The sequence below is a fragment of the Drosophila sulfurigaster genome, chromosome 3, assembly GCF_023558435.1.
Source record: "Drosophila sulfurigaster albostrigata strain 15112-1811.04 chromosome 3, ASM2355843v2, whole genome shotgun sequence".
NCBI classification, from domain to species: domain Eukaryota; kingdom Metazoa; phylum Arthropoda; class Insecta; order Diptera; family Drosophilidae; genus Drosophila; species Drosophila sulfurigaster.
Genome location: NC_084883.1, coordinates 53730056 through 53747468, shown reverse-complemented (window position 1 = coordinate 53747468; position 17413 = coordinate 53730056). Strand labels below are relative to the sequence as shown.

At 34.2% G+C, this 17413-nt stretch overlaps 1 protein-coding gene across 1 annotated transcript; it reads left to right on the top strand.

Annotated features, from left to right (window-relative positions):
* Positions 1–2534: 2534 nt before the first annotated feature.
* On the top strand, positions 2535–16582 carry LOC133844056 (protein spaetzle 5). The gene is made up of 7 exons (XM_062277882.1): positions 2535–3011; positions 9617–9914; positions 9983–10086; positions 10962–11012; positions 12749–13000; positions 13055–13624; positions 15869–16582. The coding sequence occupies exons 2-7, from the start codon at positions 9837–9839 to the stop codon at positions 16035–16037; spliced, it is 1224 nt and encodes a 407-aa protein (XP_062133866.1). The 5' UTR covers positions 2535–3011; positions 9617–9836; the 3' UTR covers positions 16038–16582.
* The last annotated feature ends 831 nt before the right edge of the window (positions 16583–17413 follow it).

The following is a 17413-nucleotide window of genomic DNA, read 5'->3' as shown; positions in this document are numbered from 1 at the left end:
ATTTGACTTAAAAACGCATTAAAAACCATTTTCGATAAAAGCCTCACCAACAACCAACACAACTACAACCACACACGATCGATCTCGCACCAGACTTAGAGACTTTGAGACCAGAGACCATATCGCAGGGTTTTTCCGTATTTCTTTTTCAGATGCCCGTAGTCGGCAATGTTTCGCCTCCGTTCCATTCCCATTCGATTCGTTGTGAAAGTTTTGCAAAAAAAAAAACCAAAACACAACACAAACTAAAAAGTCTAACAAACAAAACGCCGACGCCTAATAATATTTAGGGCTTTAAGAAGTCAATAGGAATTTCTAGTTCCTTCACATATTTCCCACCATTAATTAAAACTTCACTCTTGAATATAGAATTGGCATACTTAAAAAATATTATACATTCCTTAGTAAGTGGATTTTTTTGCAAAAATAATCATTAAAGCCAAGTCTCAAAATTTCCAACAAATATTTGAATATTCATAAGCAATAAATATTTTTATGAAAATCTTTATTTATTGAGACTAAGTTTCTTAAGAATAGACTTTCTTTCAAATTATTATTAATGTCTTATAATATTTTGAATACTAGAAATTATAGTTTTTCTATAAAACTAAATTCTGTATGCAAATTTTTACTTCACATCGCTTTTCGAACCGAAAAAAAGCTTAAATTCTATAAAATAAATTTTTATTTAGTTCAACATTTTTAAAAAGTGTAAAATTACTAAAAATGTATTCTACATAAGTCCGCAATATTTCATCTCATTTTCAACAGTTTCAAACCCAACTAAGAGTTTGTAAAAGCTCCGCATAATATTTTTATTAAGTTCTTAATCATTATTTATTAAGTTTAACATTTTAAACAATATAAAATAATTTAAAATACATTAAACTTTGAAGAAGAATTTAGATATACATATATAAAATATTTCATTTTATATAATGAGATATTTCCTTTTCAATTATTGTCTGTAATATTCTTAACCTTAGGAAGCATACTTTTATATATGTATTCTTTATATTCCTCAAAAGTTTCATCTTATTTTTGGCAAGCCAAATAATTCGACCAAAAATCTTAGATATTACATAATCATTCATAATTCAGATTAAGTTGTTTAACAATACATTTCCTTCAACATTTTTATTTATTGTCTGAATCATTTTCATTACAATAAAATATAACTTTTATATAAAAAAGTCTTACATATGTTATTCCTAAAATGTTTCAGCTTTTTTTAAAATTTTCTAAGCCGAATTGGATGCTTGGAATTGCCGAGCTAAATAAATCAAACAATAATCTTTGGGAATTCAAAATCATTTATAATTGAGTTGAAGTTTTTTCCCTTCAATTTATTTATTTATTGTTTATTTATTTTATTTTATTTTATTTTATTTATTTATTATCTTCAACAAGAGTAAATATTCCTCAAATGTTTCCATTTTTTTAAACCAAAATGGAAGCTTGGAACAGCGCAGCATAAAATGTCCAATAAAAATAATTTGCAAGCATAAATGGCAAAAAAAGATTATTTATTACAATATTTTGGAGCAAAAACAAAACGTGTATGCGAAAATTGATTTAAATGGACTGTAAATTAAAAATCGATGCAAAGCAAAAACACAAAGAGAGAAGAAAACAAAAATAAAAAAAAAAACTGGAGATTCCTCCCACAAAAATTGTGCGTGGTGTTTGGAGCGTCATTAAAACGCCTTTTGCGTATTTTGCTTGGCCCAGAGACGAACGACCAAAGAAGTTTTGCATTTGGCAAAAAGTAACAACAGCAGCCTCAAGAAATACCACGGATGGAAGTATTGTGTGTATAGGCAAAAAAAGAAAAAGAAGATATATTTGTGTGTGTTTTTGTGGTGAAGAGATAAAAGCTGAAATAACCTTCATTGGCCATAAAAATCAAAAGCATCTGCTAACAATGAATTGTGTCTATGGCCAGCAACAAAAGCATCAAAAGCAAATAGCAAATAACAAAATACAAAATGAACATAAAAAAAAATGGCAGTCAGCGCAAAAAAAAAACGAAATTTACAATTTAAATAAATTCACTTTATTACAGTTTCGCATATTCGCGACAATGTAAAACAAATAATAAAAATTGACAATAAATAAAATAAAGTCCGCTTTATTGTTTGAAATTGGCTGTCAGAGCAGCTAATGAACTTCCGGTGTTTGCTGCGAGGTGGAGGAAAGATAAGATATCTGAAGATAGATTCAGATACAGATACAAAAGCTACGCTGATGTACTATGAATCACTTTTTTGGGGCCCTGCGTCAAAAGTTCATAGGTTGTGCGATCAGTCAACAGATATCTCAGAAATCTCTTTCTCACTCGAGCATGATTGTGATCTCTCTCTCTCTCTCTCTCTCTCTGTCACTCTTTCTCTTGCTGTGTCGAAGTGCAGTTGACTAACCGGCATGACGTCTGTCATATATAGTATTTGTTGTTACCGCAGCTGCTTTGAACGCTGGCTTCATAGACTGAAGCTGAAGCCAAGTTTTGGCCCCACGCTCAGTTGGCTACGAGCTGCAGCCGCGATTGGGCTAGCCGCGTGATACGGAAACCGAAACTCAAAAAAACAGAAACACAAATCGAAAACGAATACGAATACGAAACCTCTGTCGAAATTAAAATTGAAATCTTCGACTTGGACGCGTTTGCCTTTCTATGTTTCGAACGTGTTAAGTTTTTTAATTAGTCGCATTTTCAAGTGAATCGCTTTTTGCCGCTAAAACGAAACTACCACAATAAAATCACAAATTGAAATATCAAAACAAAACAAAGAAAGAGAAAACAACAACACAATATACATATGTATAAAATATAAATATAAATTGTTTAAATTACGAGCATTAATTCTAAATCGCTCGAGTGCAGTGCGAATTTGAAATTTGAAATTGTGTCAAAAATCAGCTCAAGATCAATTGAGATTCGATTCGATTTGGTTTTGGTTTTGCATCGCAATAACTGAAAGCATTTTTATTTATAAATTACTAAGCAATAGGTGAGTAATTAATTATTGCATATTAATTTCAATTTGCCGCCGTCAGCGCCAAAGCAAATTAAATACAATAAATTCAACTCGCTGCGGACAAACATTCGACTGATTTATTATAACATCTTTCGATTTGTACGCCAAACTTTGAAGCACATGTAACGAAAAATTTAATAGAAAACACACACACAGAGAGAAACACATATACAAATTAAATAAAATGAAGCCAATGAAACAAAAACAAAGCACAGACAACAACAACAACGAGACAAACAACAAACATTGACAGCCTTGAAAAGTCGTGCTTAATTTCTCAGTTATACTCAAGTATAAAATATATGCTTAAAAAATTATAATGAAGCGATCTTTTGGTATTGGTATTTCGGTATTTATATCGCTTGGTCCATTGTCTTTCCAAGCTGCCAAAATCCCAAACCAAGTCTCTCTATCTCTACCTCTGTTTCTGTCTCTGTCTCTGTTTCACTCTGAGCTGCCAAATTAGTGCCAAATTAAGTTAAATCATTTTTATTGAAGTCCAAATGAATGGGTGAAAGCTAAACTAATTGATCCACGGACAAGGGCGAGTGGGAGTCGTTTTTTTTTTTTTGTGGTGTATTATGGAAGCTTGTGGAAAATTTGATTGAATCACTTCGCGCAGTGACCAGAATTCCGTGATGTTGCAACCTCACACATGTTGCCATAAAACCTTTCGTAGCTTAAGACTGACGAATAGTCAAACAGACAGACAACTTCAACTTCAAGTTGAAGTTAAAGTTAAAGTTGTTGTTATTCCCTCGACAAGGGCAAAATTATATCAGCAATTAATCGTCTGGTTTTTTAGTTTCTTCTTTTATTGTATTTTATGTGGATTTTATTGCGAATTTTGATGTACATACATTAAAAGACAGAAAACACAGTTTCTAGTTTCGACAAACTATTCGAGTATCTGTGATTCACAATATTTACTTGGAAAAGCCACATAAGCAGATTGCATAAGATTAGTTTATAGAAAATGCAAAAATCTTGTTCAAACTAGCTCGAAACTGTCATGAAATTATGCTACGAAGACTTTTAACCTTTTCGGAGATGAAAGCAAATTAGATAGATCGAATTACTTTCGGGCAGAGAGACAAAACAACATTCCTACAAATGTTCAGAGCAGGATATTGAGAAAGAATACAACAACAATGGTTATTTTTGGGGAAACAGAATTAGGTTTTTATTTCCATATACTTTTTGCTAAACATCTCAACAAATTTTCATACAATGATATCAAAATGGGGAAAACATTTTTTTATATAATTTATGACACTGCATTTTAATAAGCACTTATTTTCTAATACACTTTTTTTTATATGTATTCATAACTTAAACAAATTTTCATACCACGATATTAGAAGGAAATTAAATTATTTTTATTATTAGTTTTTGACAGTCATTTTTCAAAGACTTTTTGTTTTATGTTTTATGAACTAGAATCTAGCCTTAACTTTCGGATAAGAAATTTTTAAGATCACAATAAATATTTCAACAAATTTTCGTAAAACAATATCAATATGAAATGAACTTTTTATTATTTTTGAACAGTAATTTATAAAAAGTTAATATATTTGGATAAAATCGGGTATAGTCTGAATATCCAAATACATTTCAAATTCCACAAATTGTTGTATAACAATATCAATGTAGAGAGAAGATTTGTATCATATATTTTTTAAGAGTAATTCAATATAAAATTAATATATTTATATAAAATCAAGTACATTTACATTTTGTTAGAGTTTCATTCCAAATTCAACGAATTTTTATAATTTATTGTTGATTTCGATTTTTTCGATATATAGTACTTACATAATAACTGTATTATTTAATATAACTAAATGTTTGGTTGTAGCTTTTAGAATTTTGTTCCGTTGGTTGTCAATCTGGCATATTTTGAACGTTATGGTATATTTTGAATGTAATAGTATATCGATATACCAAAAATAGTATTCGGTATATTTTAGTATTTTCTTAGTATGTAGTACTACTGTTTTACTTTTATCGAAAATGGGTAGCGAGTATCTCACATTCGAACACAATTAAGTGTTGCTTTAATACTTGATTTTAATATAATATTTATGAGTTGCTTTGTTTGAAACAATTGCATTTATTTCCTTCCACACTTTTTATTGATATTATTACAATTTAAAATTCTGTTTAAAAAATCTTACTACAAAGATGAAATACCATATTAAACAAACATATTTTGCAAATGAAAAAATTCGCACAAAATTCAAAAATTTACTACCAAAGATTGATAGATAAAAATTTGACAGCCATAATTTTTTGGCAATAACAATAATGTGTTTATTGTGGCCATATAATTTGTGGGCCATAATGATGTGACGTCAAGTTCGAGTAATTATGCAAAAATGCATTTTATGAGTGGGCAAGAGTTCTTGACTCTTAATAACTTGCAAATTGTCTGATTGCGAAAATGCTCGCGAATTTTCTATGCATTCGGTGTTTTTTTTTGTGCTTTTTTGGACAAATGACTTAATGCCGTGCAAAATGGCTAAATACTCAATAAGCCATAAAATTGCTCGAACAGCAGCCAAGAAAGACAACGACAACAAAAGGCAATTTTATGATTTATGAGCTGATGAACAGACTGCGCTGTGCTGTGCTGTGGTCGATGCTGTGGTTGTCTCTGAGCGGCGCCTGCGCAACATGGGAAATACCAAGAGTTAGTGTGGCATGTGGCGTGTGAAGCGTGAAGCGTGGGTGCAACTAAGTATGTGTCAGAGTTGAGTGGAGTCAATGCTGGGCGAGTCGACACCATTAGCAGATCGAGGAGGCGATGAATGACGACAATGTCGCTAAATGGCCAAAAGCCCAAATGGCACAACTGCCGCAAATGGTTCAAATGTTGTCGTAGTCGTAGTCGAAGTTGTTGTCGATGCTGTGTTCATTTGCGCATGGAATTTTATGGGCCTTTTGTTGTGGTGGAGGCCTTTGTGTGCGACAACGACAACGACAACGATAGCGACAGCGACAGCGTTTCATAGTTGATTGATTTATGGAAAACGAAAGTGACAAGCTGTCCAAGTACTATTCATACAACAGCCTCCAGCCACAGCCCCAAGCTGAAGCCTTGACCACGCTCAGCGATCCCGGAAATCCTATCAGACAACCACGGGCAGCAGGTGTCTCTCATTCATTCTCTTGTTCTATTGAGACGCAATGACATGACGGAGCTGATTCGAAACACACAGCCTGTTTGGTGTCGCCGTATCTAATTGTAGCATGCTTTTGAATACCCGGTAACCCATATGGTAGAAGGGTATTATAATAGGCAGAAGAAGTCATCTCCGACCCTATAGACTGAACATTTATTTATATTCTTGATAAGCGTCTGTCTAGCTGTCAGAGACTAACACTCTGTCAAGTGGTATATTGTGAATATACTACTTTACAAATATGCTATATATATATCAGTATATTTTTTGCAATTTATATTAGTACCGCACATTTCCGTCTGTCTGTCAGTCTGTCCGTATGAGCACCTACATTTCAAAGACTAACACTCTGTCAATCTGTTATATTTTCACTCAATGGTATTTTTTGAATGTGGTACTATATTAATATACCAAATATATTAATTTGGTTTATAGTATATTTTGTGTATTTTGAATGTGGTATTATATTATTAATACCAAATATAGCCCTGGTATATTTTTAGGGTATTTTGATTTGGTATATTTTGTATTCTATGATTTATTTTGATCGTAGTACTATATCCATATACCAAAAACATAAGATTTGGTATTGTTTTTAGTATTTTTGTGGTATATTAATTTGGTATCTTTTAAAATTAATACCGCACATGTTCGTCTGTCTGGCTATCCATTCTGACAATCTGGTACATTTGTTCCTCTATGGTATATTTGTATGTAGTAGTATATCAATATACCAAATATATAAATATATATTGATTTGTCATATGGAATATTTTGCAGTCCTTAGTATATTTTGGATATACTATTTGTATACCAATATATCGAATATAGTGTTTTGTACATTTTTAGTATTTTTGGGGAATATTAATTTCGTATATTTTGCACTTATTTACAATAAGTAGCGGGTATTTCACAGTCGCACACACTCAACTGTAGTTTTCTTACTTTTTTTTTTTTTTGTTAGTATTTCGCATTGTTGATCTCTTGGATCTATAACACTTGGCCTGGCACTGAGAGACACACGCTTGTCACGGAATCCGGTTTTTAATAGTCAACTCGATCGCATTGTTTCGATTTGCTTTGCTCTTGATTTGAGCAGCCTTTTCAGCTTTGGTATTTATATTCTGATTATCATTTTAATATTTATTTTTATTACTATTTGCGGTAGCTACTCGCGATTCGTAACGGTTATCAAAACTGGGGACTTACATACATGTGCTCTCTCACGCAAACACAGAGCAATTAATTAGCTTTATGCAATCATAATATTCTATTCGGGGAATTGCCCATAAAATACAAATGCAATTTAGTTGATGACACAATTATAGACTCTGCTCTAATTTCAATTTGCAGCTTACTCAATTAGCAGCTATTTAATAATCATATTAATCACGTTCGGCAATTGAAACCATTTGTTAATATATCGATTGTTTGCGATGCCAATTAAAACGCCCACCGACAACAGCTTTTGAAGTTGCAGCAGCAATTGCAGCTTAACATTGCCCATTGTATTAGCAGCTTTTGACTTGTGATTTACGACCCAGTCGAGCGAATGGGCGTGGCACATGAATATTGGTAACGTCAGCATCAGAGTCTGAGTCTGAGTCTTCGCTTTCACTTTTCGCAATTTATTTTCGCAATTGTCTCGACTCGCGTCACAACCTCAACTGAACTCGGCCGCCTTTAATAAAATTAGCGCCTTTGAGGTTCCCAACTCCGACTTGAAGACAGAGTGTGGAAAACACACTTATTAATATTGTTGTCATTCTTCACATTGCAATTGTTTGCTCTACAAACGGCGTGAAGTTTTCCATTTTCCGCGTCAACAATGCGAAAATTTATGACAAGCAAACTTCAAGTATTTGCATTGCATCATCCAAAGAGGTTGCAGAAATTGAGCTTAGCTTATGAGCTAATAGTACTCTAAAGTACTTAGTTAAAGTACTTAGTGTTAGGATACCAAGACGGAAAAGCAAATAATCAATGAACAATGGAAACGTTAGACAAAGAAATTAAAAGTTTCTTTTTTAAAACTTCAAATGAAAATACAATTTTATATAAGCTAAAGTATAATAAAAGTACAAAATTTGTAGGCCCTTTTTATCTTTTTGAAAACAGAAGAGTTTATCGAAATTTGTCTTCCAATCAATCACCTACTTAAAGAATATGTCTATATTGTGAAGTCGTTGCATTAAAAGTTATATTTATAAAATCTGTCCCGAAGAGGTTACTTAAATTGAGCTTAGCCAATTAAAAAATGCAAACGTTAGTCGAGGAAACTGAAAGCTTACTTTAAATTGAGTATATTAAAACTGCCAACAGTATTAAAATTCAAAAAGAAATATCTTACTTTAAACGAATGCCGAAATTAAGATCAATTATACCAACTACCTTTAGGGTAAAAAGATATTATAACTTTGTGCCTTCAGGAAATATTTGTAATAGACATAAGGAGGCATCTCCGACCCTTTAAAAATTATATATTCTGTCTGTCCATCTGTCCGTCCGTTTGTGTGAACACCTAGATATCAGAGACCATAATAAATAGATTTATAACTTTATTCGACAGCGCTTCTTTTATTAAAGCTATCAATACTTTTCTTTTACTCTATAAAGACATAGCTTAACTCAATTGAATTTATGTAATTATCTTAAGCGTTAGCTAAAGAAACAGAAATACAATTTGGATGGTAGCTTTAATAACTTAAAGCTCTAGCTCGAGCTCATTTCATTGCAATTAAAAATTGTATTTGTAATTTAAATAAAATACGAATAATAATCTCTTCCGTATAAGATTGATATTGTTAATATTTTTGCAAAAACAATTTGCTTGTCCTCACTTAACTTTTTTACTGTGGAATCACTAAATTGATTACAAACGTATTCAGATTACTGTATCTTTGAAATTCTAGGAGTTGAGGTATAAATTGCAATAATTATTAGTAAATTAATAATACTTTCAGTTTATCTTTAAACTAATGACATTAATAAAGACACTTTAATGCCTATTTTATTGTTAAGTAAATAGTTTCAGATTTAATTTGAAGGATTCTATATTAATCAAGTGTCAACCAATTAATAAATACAAGTCCATAAATATATTGTCTAAATATCAAAAATTATTTAAAAGAATACTCTCTTTTATAGTAGATGCCATACACAATATTCAAAGTAGCCAAGCACCGATATCCATTAATCTGTTAATCACATATTGTAAAGATCTGATTGAGGTGTAAGCGTAGTTAATGGCATGCTGTGTAAACAAATGGCGAAACAAGTTGACTTAGTATAATTGATACGTACATAATTAAGTGATTTATTGCAATTTCTCCCCTCGAAACAAAAAGCTTTAACAAAATCCAACACTCGACATTACTCGACACTCACTTTCAGCTCATCAGCCAAAACTGACATCACGCCGCTGCTGCCAAACAAACCAAAAATAAGACAGTCGAAAAAGCACAAAAAAAAAGGAGCGAAGTAAAAATCAAACTATCTAAAGTCAAGTCAAGTTGGGTATCTGAATCTGAATCTGAACAGCAAAACGCAAACGCAAACGCGCAAATGCAAATGCAAATCCCAATCCGAAAACCCAACGACGAATGAATTGACAATGACAAAGAGTATTACACGTCTCCGTCTCCGTCTCGACACTTCTAGTAGTTATAGTGGAATTCTCTTTACCTATGTGGTGAGTGCCCCTTCTCCTCTCCTCCTTTCTTCTCTCCTTTATTCATATACAAATTCAAACCTTTGCAGATATTAGCTTGTACTACAGTTGCCTTCAGCTCACCGCCATCATGCGGCTTATATGGGGCGCCGCCTTGCCAGTTTTTGCCAGCGCCTCCAGGACAAACGCCCAAGTAAGTGAGACATAACTAAATCGTATTTATGTGGAATATTCATAGTGATATGAATCAGAGACTAACACTCTGTCAAGTGGTATATTGTGAATGTAATACTCTATAAATAAACCAAATATATATTTTAGTATATTTTTTTGTAATTTTTGAGATTTAATACCACACATATCCGTCTGTGTGTCAGTCCGTCCGTATGAGCACCTAGATTTCTGCCAATCTGTTATATTTGTACTCTATAGTATTTTTTAAATGTGGTACTATATCAATATACCAAATATATTAATTTGTTTTATGGTATATTTTGCACTTTATGGTGTATTTTTAATGTGGTACAATATTATTAATATCAAATGTAGCCCTGGTATATTTTTAAGGTATTTTTATTTGGTATATTTTGTATTTATTATTATTATTTATTTATCAATATATCTAAAACATTAGATTTGGTATACTTTTTAGTATTTTTGTGGTATATTAATTAATCTGTCTGTCCATTCACGCTGACAATCAAATATGTGGCCCTCTATGGTATATTTTGAATGTAGTAGCATATCAATATATCAAATATAGCCGTTGGTATATTTTTAGTATTTTTTGCGGTTAAGTGATTTGTTATATGATATATTTTGTAGTCTTTGGTATATATTTGGGTATACTATTTGCATGTCATTATACCAAATATAGTCTTTTGTATATTTTTAGTATTTTTTGGGGTATATTAATTTCGTATTTTGCAGTTTTTAGTATATTTTTGATATACTATTTGCATGTCAACATACCAAATATAGTATTTTGTATATTTTTAGTATTTTTGGGGTATATTAATTTCGTATATTTTGCACTTATTTACAATGTGATATCTTCTCTGCTTACAGCTGTGCCAGGCCCGGCAAAACCTATTGCGAGCATGTCGATAACTATCCCACGTAAGTTTTTTCGAGCCGGCTAATGGCCACACAATGCCAACACACATAAATAACACACTTAATGTAGCAACAACAACAGTAACAACAACAAGTTGAGGAAACCACAAGCAACAAAATAAATGCAAATGCATTTCAAACAAATGTTTGTCCGTCGGCTCAATACCGAAACACGGCACAGCACGATCTCCAAAAAAAGAAAAAAATCAAACTGCCGAAAATAAAACTTGTTTTTGCATCGTCTCTAGACTAGTTGCTAGCTGCTAACTAACTGCTTTTGCTGTTTCCGCGACGCTAGCTCACGTACTCGCAAGTTAAAGCTGTGATGTGATGCTGCTGCTGCTGCTGCTGCGGTGGTTGATGCTGCTCGACCAGCTGGCAGAGCTCCTTGACCCAATAAACTTGAATTGACAGTTCAAGACACTTTGTCTGTGACGACGCACCGCGTGCTTCTCGAATATTTATGAATGCCTCTCTGCATAACTTAGCATTTTTATACACTACCCGCGGGGTATAGCAGCTAAGGCAAAAGAAAAGGGTTGATTTTATTCTAAATTATTCAAGTTGTTGTTTAGAATTTTTTCATTTTAAATAAGTGACATCAATTAATTTGAACTTTTTTCATTGAAAGCAAATATGTAAATTAAAAATGTATTTCATTCATTTTTTAAATTATTTCTTATTTTTATGTAGCATTGTTTTTAATTTATCAAATCTTAATTAAATAATTTAAAATGTTTCTAAGCCTAAGAATCAAATGCACTACTTGCTATGCAGTACTCATCAAACTGTAAGCAGTGCATTGTAAAGTTCTTCACTGCAGTTGCAAGCAGTGCAGTTTGAAATTCTAGTTTCTACTATGAGTTCTAAATTATGTGAATTTGAATGATTTAAATTAGCGCAAAAGGTTTTTTTAACCAAGAAGTTAAAAGAAATATTTCAAAATTGTTTTCCTTTTGAAATTTTTTTTAAATAATTATAATATATATAGCTCTGGTCAGTCTTAAAGAGCATTTATCTGTCGCTGTTGCAAGAATTCCATCAGCGTTGATCATATTCAAATGAGTTTGATTTGGGCTTGTGTCAGAGTCTGGCGTGACTATCCACATGTGTTGCTATTTTTAGAGAAAATTTCTTCGATTTAAATAATATGTGCGTCTGCGACTGCACGCAATGATAATGATATTGATAATGATAATGTGCATGTTAATGTCTATGATAAGCTCGACGCCGAGCTAAGGCCGCAATTTGGCGCCAGTCTGAGCAATTAAGTAGTCATTTTTATGATGCCTACGGAATTTGTTGATTGCATAATTCTAAAAAACAAATACAACAACAACAACGAAAATAATAAATAAATAAATATCAACAAAATTCCGTATGGGAAATGCCGGAGGCCGTTTTCACCTCAACTTTTTATTTTATGATTTTAGTTGTTGCTTTGTTGTTGTGGCACGTGACAGGCATGTGCGATGGCATCCGTTGATAAGAAGTGTGAGTGCGAGTACTCATATCAATTTATGAATAACTGTAATCGTATTTACCTTATTCATGCAAGCGATCAGCTGAATATTAAACATGATTTAATGGCACAAACAAATTGCCTACTTGTCCGACTTCCTCGATGTCTTTCCACATTGCATAAGTTAATTTCGAAGTGCAAGCATCTTTCCCAAGCTATCGACGCACACAGATCTCTCTTGCATCATCGCCATTGTCTTCACACTTTTCTTTTGCAGATATCTCATCAAGAGTCTCGTACGCAAATGGGGCTATGAGGCGGCCTCTTTGCTGGTGGACGAGACCTGGGAGGAGTTCACATCGGTCACGTCCGTCTTCTATGATCCCAAGTACATATTTCCGCAGCGTGACTATGGCAATGGACAAGACTTCAATGGTTACAGCTATCAAACGCCCTTCGGAGGCGTGCCACATCGTGGCAGCGGCAACTCTCTCTTTGCCCCGCACGCTGCCACCACCGAGTCACCCACGTGAGTAGCTTTCTTGGTCAACATTCTCACTTCTAAATCCTTTTCCGTTTCCAGCTATCTGCTTTACACATCCGCGGGTCAGCGTCAGGGCAATCAACAGTCGGGTGGAGGAGGAGGAGGAGCGGGAGCTTCGGCAGGAGCAGGAGCATCGAGTGGATTGTATTACAACAATGGCAAGACGCCTTATAATGCCACACTCTGGCTGAAGCGTCTTGTGCGCGATCTGAGTCTCAAACAGAAGGCCATTCAGGCCACAGCCGAGCAGCTGGAGCGGGAAATCGCCGAGCAGGAGTTGGCCAAACAGCTTTTGGCTGAGCATGAGGAGGAGACGAAGCGAGAGCTCGAGAAGGAGAAGGAAAAGGAGAAGGAGGAACACAACACGCGTGATGTGTCGCTCAACATGGATCTCTTAGACATTGTGGGTGTCAGCGACAGCAACAACAGCAACAACAATAACAAGAAAGTTCAGCGCACCAAGCGACAGAGTCCAACGCGCTCAACGCTCTGCGAAACCACATCGCAGTTTATAACGCCACAAGCTGCGCTCAATTCACGTGGCAATTGGATGTTTGTGGTCAATGAGGAGAACACCGCCCGTCAAATGGTCAAGGCGGAGCTCTGTGCGTAAGTATTCCCTCATTAGCTAAAGTCTGTTAACATTTCACGCGTTTTTCTCAAGCGATTTGTGAGCGTTTTCTGTTAGCTAACAGTTGTCGTTGTGGTTTGTGTCTGAGCTAAGCCGCGCAGTCGCGCAAAAGAGCAAGCAGTGTACGCAGGCAGACATGTGAGTGAACTGCTTGTGTACTGCTTGACGAAGCAAGGCACAAAATTGAAATATGAGAATTCAGTTGCGTTTTAAGTCGATGGCTCGCTCCACATTAACATTTAACATTTCTACAATTGTACAATGCAATTTAGAGAAAATTGCATTAAAAGATCTACTTTTTGAACAAAGGTAATATCTTAAAAGCTCCTCCAGAAAATGCTTAAAACAAAAACTCCGAGAACTTATTTTATACTTCTTATATTAGAAAAAATGGTCAGCAAATTCAATGTTTGAATAGTCACTATATATGTTTAACATTATATAAAGATTTTTGCTGTGTTTTTGTTAAGTATAGAAATGTTTTCGAAGGGAAAATTCAATGGATCGTAATAACATTATATAAACATTTTTGCTGTGTTTTTTAAGTATAGAAATGTTTTTGAAGGGAAAATTCAATGGATCGTAATAAAAGAGTAAAGAAAATAAGTATAGTACCTATCTGTATTCTGCATAATAGAGTAAAGAAAAGAAGTACCTATCTGTATTCAGTATTTCAATTTGCTTCACAAATATTTGAAAAACTTTACTATTCTTGCATTAATACAACAACATAACTGATACATGACTCAAATCGAATGATCAAATCGAATTCTATAAACTTCCAATTCGAATTTAAATACATTTTGAATAGAAATTCGTCATACAAAAATATTATAAATTAATTCATCTTATTAAGACTTTCTATGCCTATTTTCTTTTACAAAAGTATAATAATTGCCATCCCCTTATTAAAGACCTTCTATACTTCATTCTATATTCATTCATACTTTATTAATAAGTGCCATAATCCATTGATTGCATTTTCCCTTTGAAAACATTTCGATACTTAACAAAAAATCCCTTGCAGAAATCTGCAGTCAGTTTTCAGCTTTACTGTTTATACTTTTCCAAGTACTGTAAAGGAGTATTTTAAATTCTCTTTTTTTCTGGTTTGTTGTTTTCTTTTGTGATAATGGTTAATTGATTTCGACACAACACTTGTAATCAGTGCAAAGGTATCGCTATCAGCGTAGCTCCCCTCTCTCTCTCCCTCTCTCCTGCAGTCAATACGCAGCAGGACAGCGTTGAAAATGTGTGTGTGTGTGAGTGTTTGAGAATGTTTCCCCTTAACGCGGTAAATGTGCTGACGAGTTAGTTAGGGGGAAACCCTCTATGAGTATGCAGTACCCTATGGGTTTTACTGGTCTCTGCTGGCTCTATAGGCTTGGGCACGTGGGCAGAGACTGCAAGTAGAAGTATGTGTATGGGTATGTGGCACGGTGTTTTGTGTCATAATTGCGGCTAAACGAATTATAACACCCCGAAAAGAGAGCACAAGAAGATTGACATTCGTCTCGTTTCGTTTCGTTTCGTTTCCCCCTTTTGTCGCCGCTGTCATGCGTGCGCTACTCGAACTCAAACTCGAAGAACCTTTTAGCCAGCGCAGTGGAATAAAAAGCGCAAACAGAGGTAAAAATAGGGTGACGATTCAGTTGAGCCAGTGCAATGAGCATTGAGAGCTGGCTGCATTCGAGAGTCGAATGTATGCTGGGGTCGGTCAATGCGTGCCCTAATTGTTTGCCCTTAGTCCGAAGCGAATCCCTGCCCTCTTTTTTTCCCCCTTCGGGAGTTCAGAGAGTGAGTACTTAGCGCACAATTTGCTTAACCAAATGAGCACCTGAACGCAGTGGCGCATAAATCTTAAACCCTGCGTAAGGAACTAGCAACAGCTGGTTGCGATTGCGATTGCGTTTGAGGCAAAGAATATATACCGTTGTGCCTTAACTCCTTATCAATTATTGTGCGATTCCCGTTTTAACGAGTTCGTTAAACTTTCAACTTTGCAGCCGGCGCTTCTCTCTCCATCTCTCTCTATCTCTGCCAGTTTTGTTTTCTTTTTTTTCGAGTGGACCTTTCGCGGTTATTTATTGTGAGTGTGTCGACCCACAACTCTAAATGTTCCCAAAGAGTTGTTGATTTTTCGCATTTGGTTGTTTTCTGTGTTTCTGTTTCCGTTTTCTCTGCTCTGTTTTCGTTATAATTTTCCCGCTTGGCCGTTACAGCTCAAACACATGCTCGAACCTGTGCGACTTGCCCAATGGATACAACTCCAGGTGCGAGCAGAAGTTCGTACAAAAACGTTTAATTGCGCTGCAGGGCAACGGCCAAAATCTCTACACGGACACGTTCTGGTTTCCCAGTTGTTGCGTCTGCACGATAGCCGCAAATTAAGCAGCAGCAACAGCAACAGCAACAAGAAGAGTAACAGCAATAACATCGAGCAGCAGCAGCTGAATCGCAGTGGGAGCAACAGGACCGGAACTGGGCCCAATGTCCATTCAGCGAGTGAGAGAGAGAGGACAGCGAAAATACAGGGGGGAAAGACAGCTACAGCAACAGCAGCAACAGCAACAACATCAGCAACCAACGACAGCAACTGCAAACTCTATTTGGGTTGTCGTCGTCGTTGTCATCATCATAATTATTGAGCGTTGAAATTCGATATGAAAATGATTTTTGCAGCACATAATTGATAACTAAATTTAACAGCAACAACAACACATAAGAATATTCTCACACACACACCACTTCATACACACACCAACACACACGAACACACACACGCATGTACTGTAGTTTTACATTTAATTTAAAATCAAAAACACAAAGCAGAGATAGAGAGAATAAAGATAAAACAACAACATCAACAAAAGGCAGCAGCAGCATAATGCAAATACTATTCAATAAACGAACGAAATAATTTGAAATCGTATTTTTCCAATGGGAATTGCGGTGACTTTGCCATTCACTTTGAAAGGTTTTTAATGGAGCGAAGTGATATGGTAAGTATCATCGTAGAATGTATGTTGAATATTTATATGTTTTTAGGTACAACTATTAATAAATTCCTATAATAATTGTTTATTTGTAATAAAATATTAGTTAAAAATATACTTTATCTGCAATGTTACATTTTTTTGTATATTTTAACAATAATAGAATATTGGGTTGCTTCTATTCATTTTGGTTAATCATGAACATTTATAGTATTTTTTATATAGTAATTCGGTATATTTTAAGAAAAAATACCATAGTATTTTTCTTTTTTTAAGATGGCTAGCGGTCTTACAGTCTTGCATGTATTAAAATGACTGAGCTTGCACATTTTTAGTATTTTTTATATATGTATTCGCTATACCTTAGAAAAAATACTACACTGCCTTGTCGCACAGTCGACCATATATTCAATTGGGTGACCATGTGCACTTTCAGTATATTTTCCGTATTCAGTATATTTTCAGTATTCAGTATTTATTTGGAATATTTTAAGAATAATACCGAATGGTTTTGATTTTAAGAACACTCGACTGAAGCTTTCGTACTTGCTTATTATTCTATTATCAGTTCTTATTAAAAAATTAAATTTTATCATCACTATGGAATAAAAGATTTTTTGTGCTTTATTTATTAATTTCTTTAATTTGCAGTCTAAGTATTAATTTCAGTTCTTAGCAAATTCTTACAAAGCTGTGCATAAAATTCAGATCAGCATAAAATCCCTAGTTATTTGTGCGTATAGAATGAATGCCAAATTATTTATTATCTAT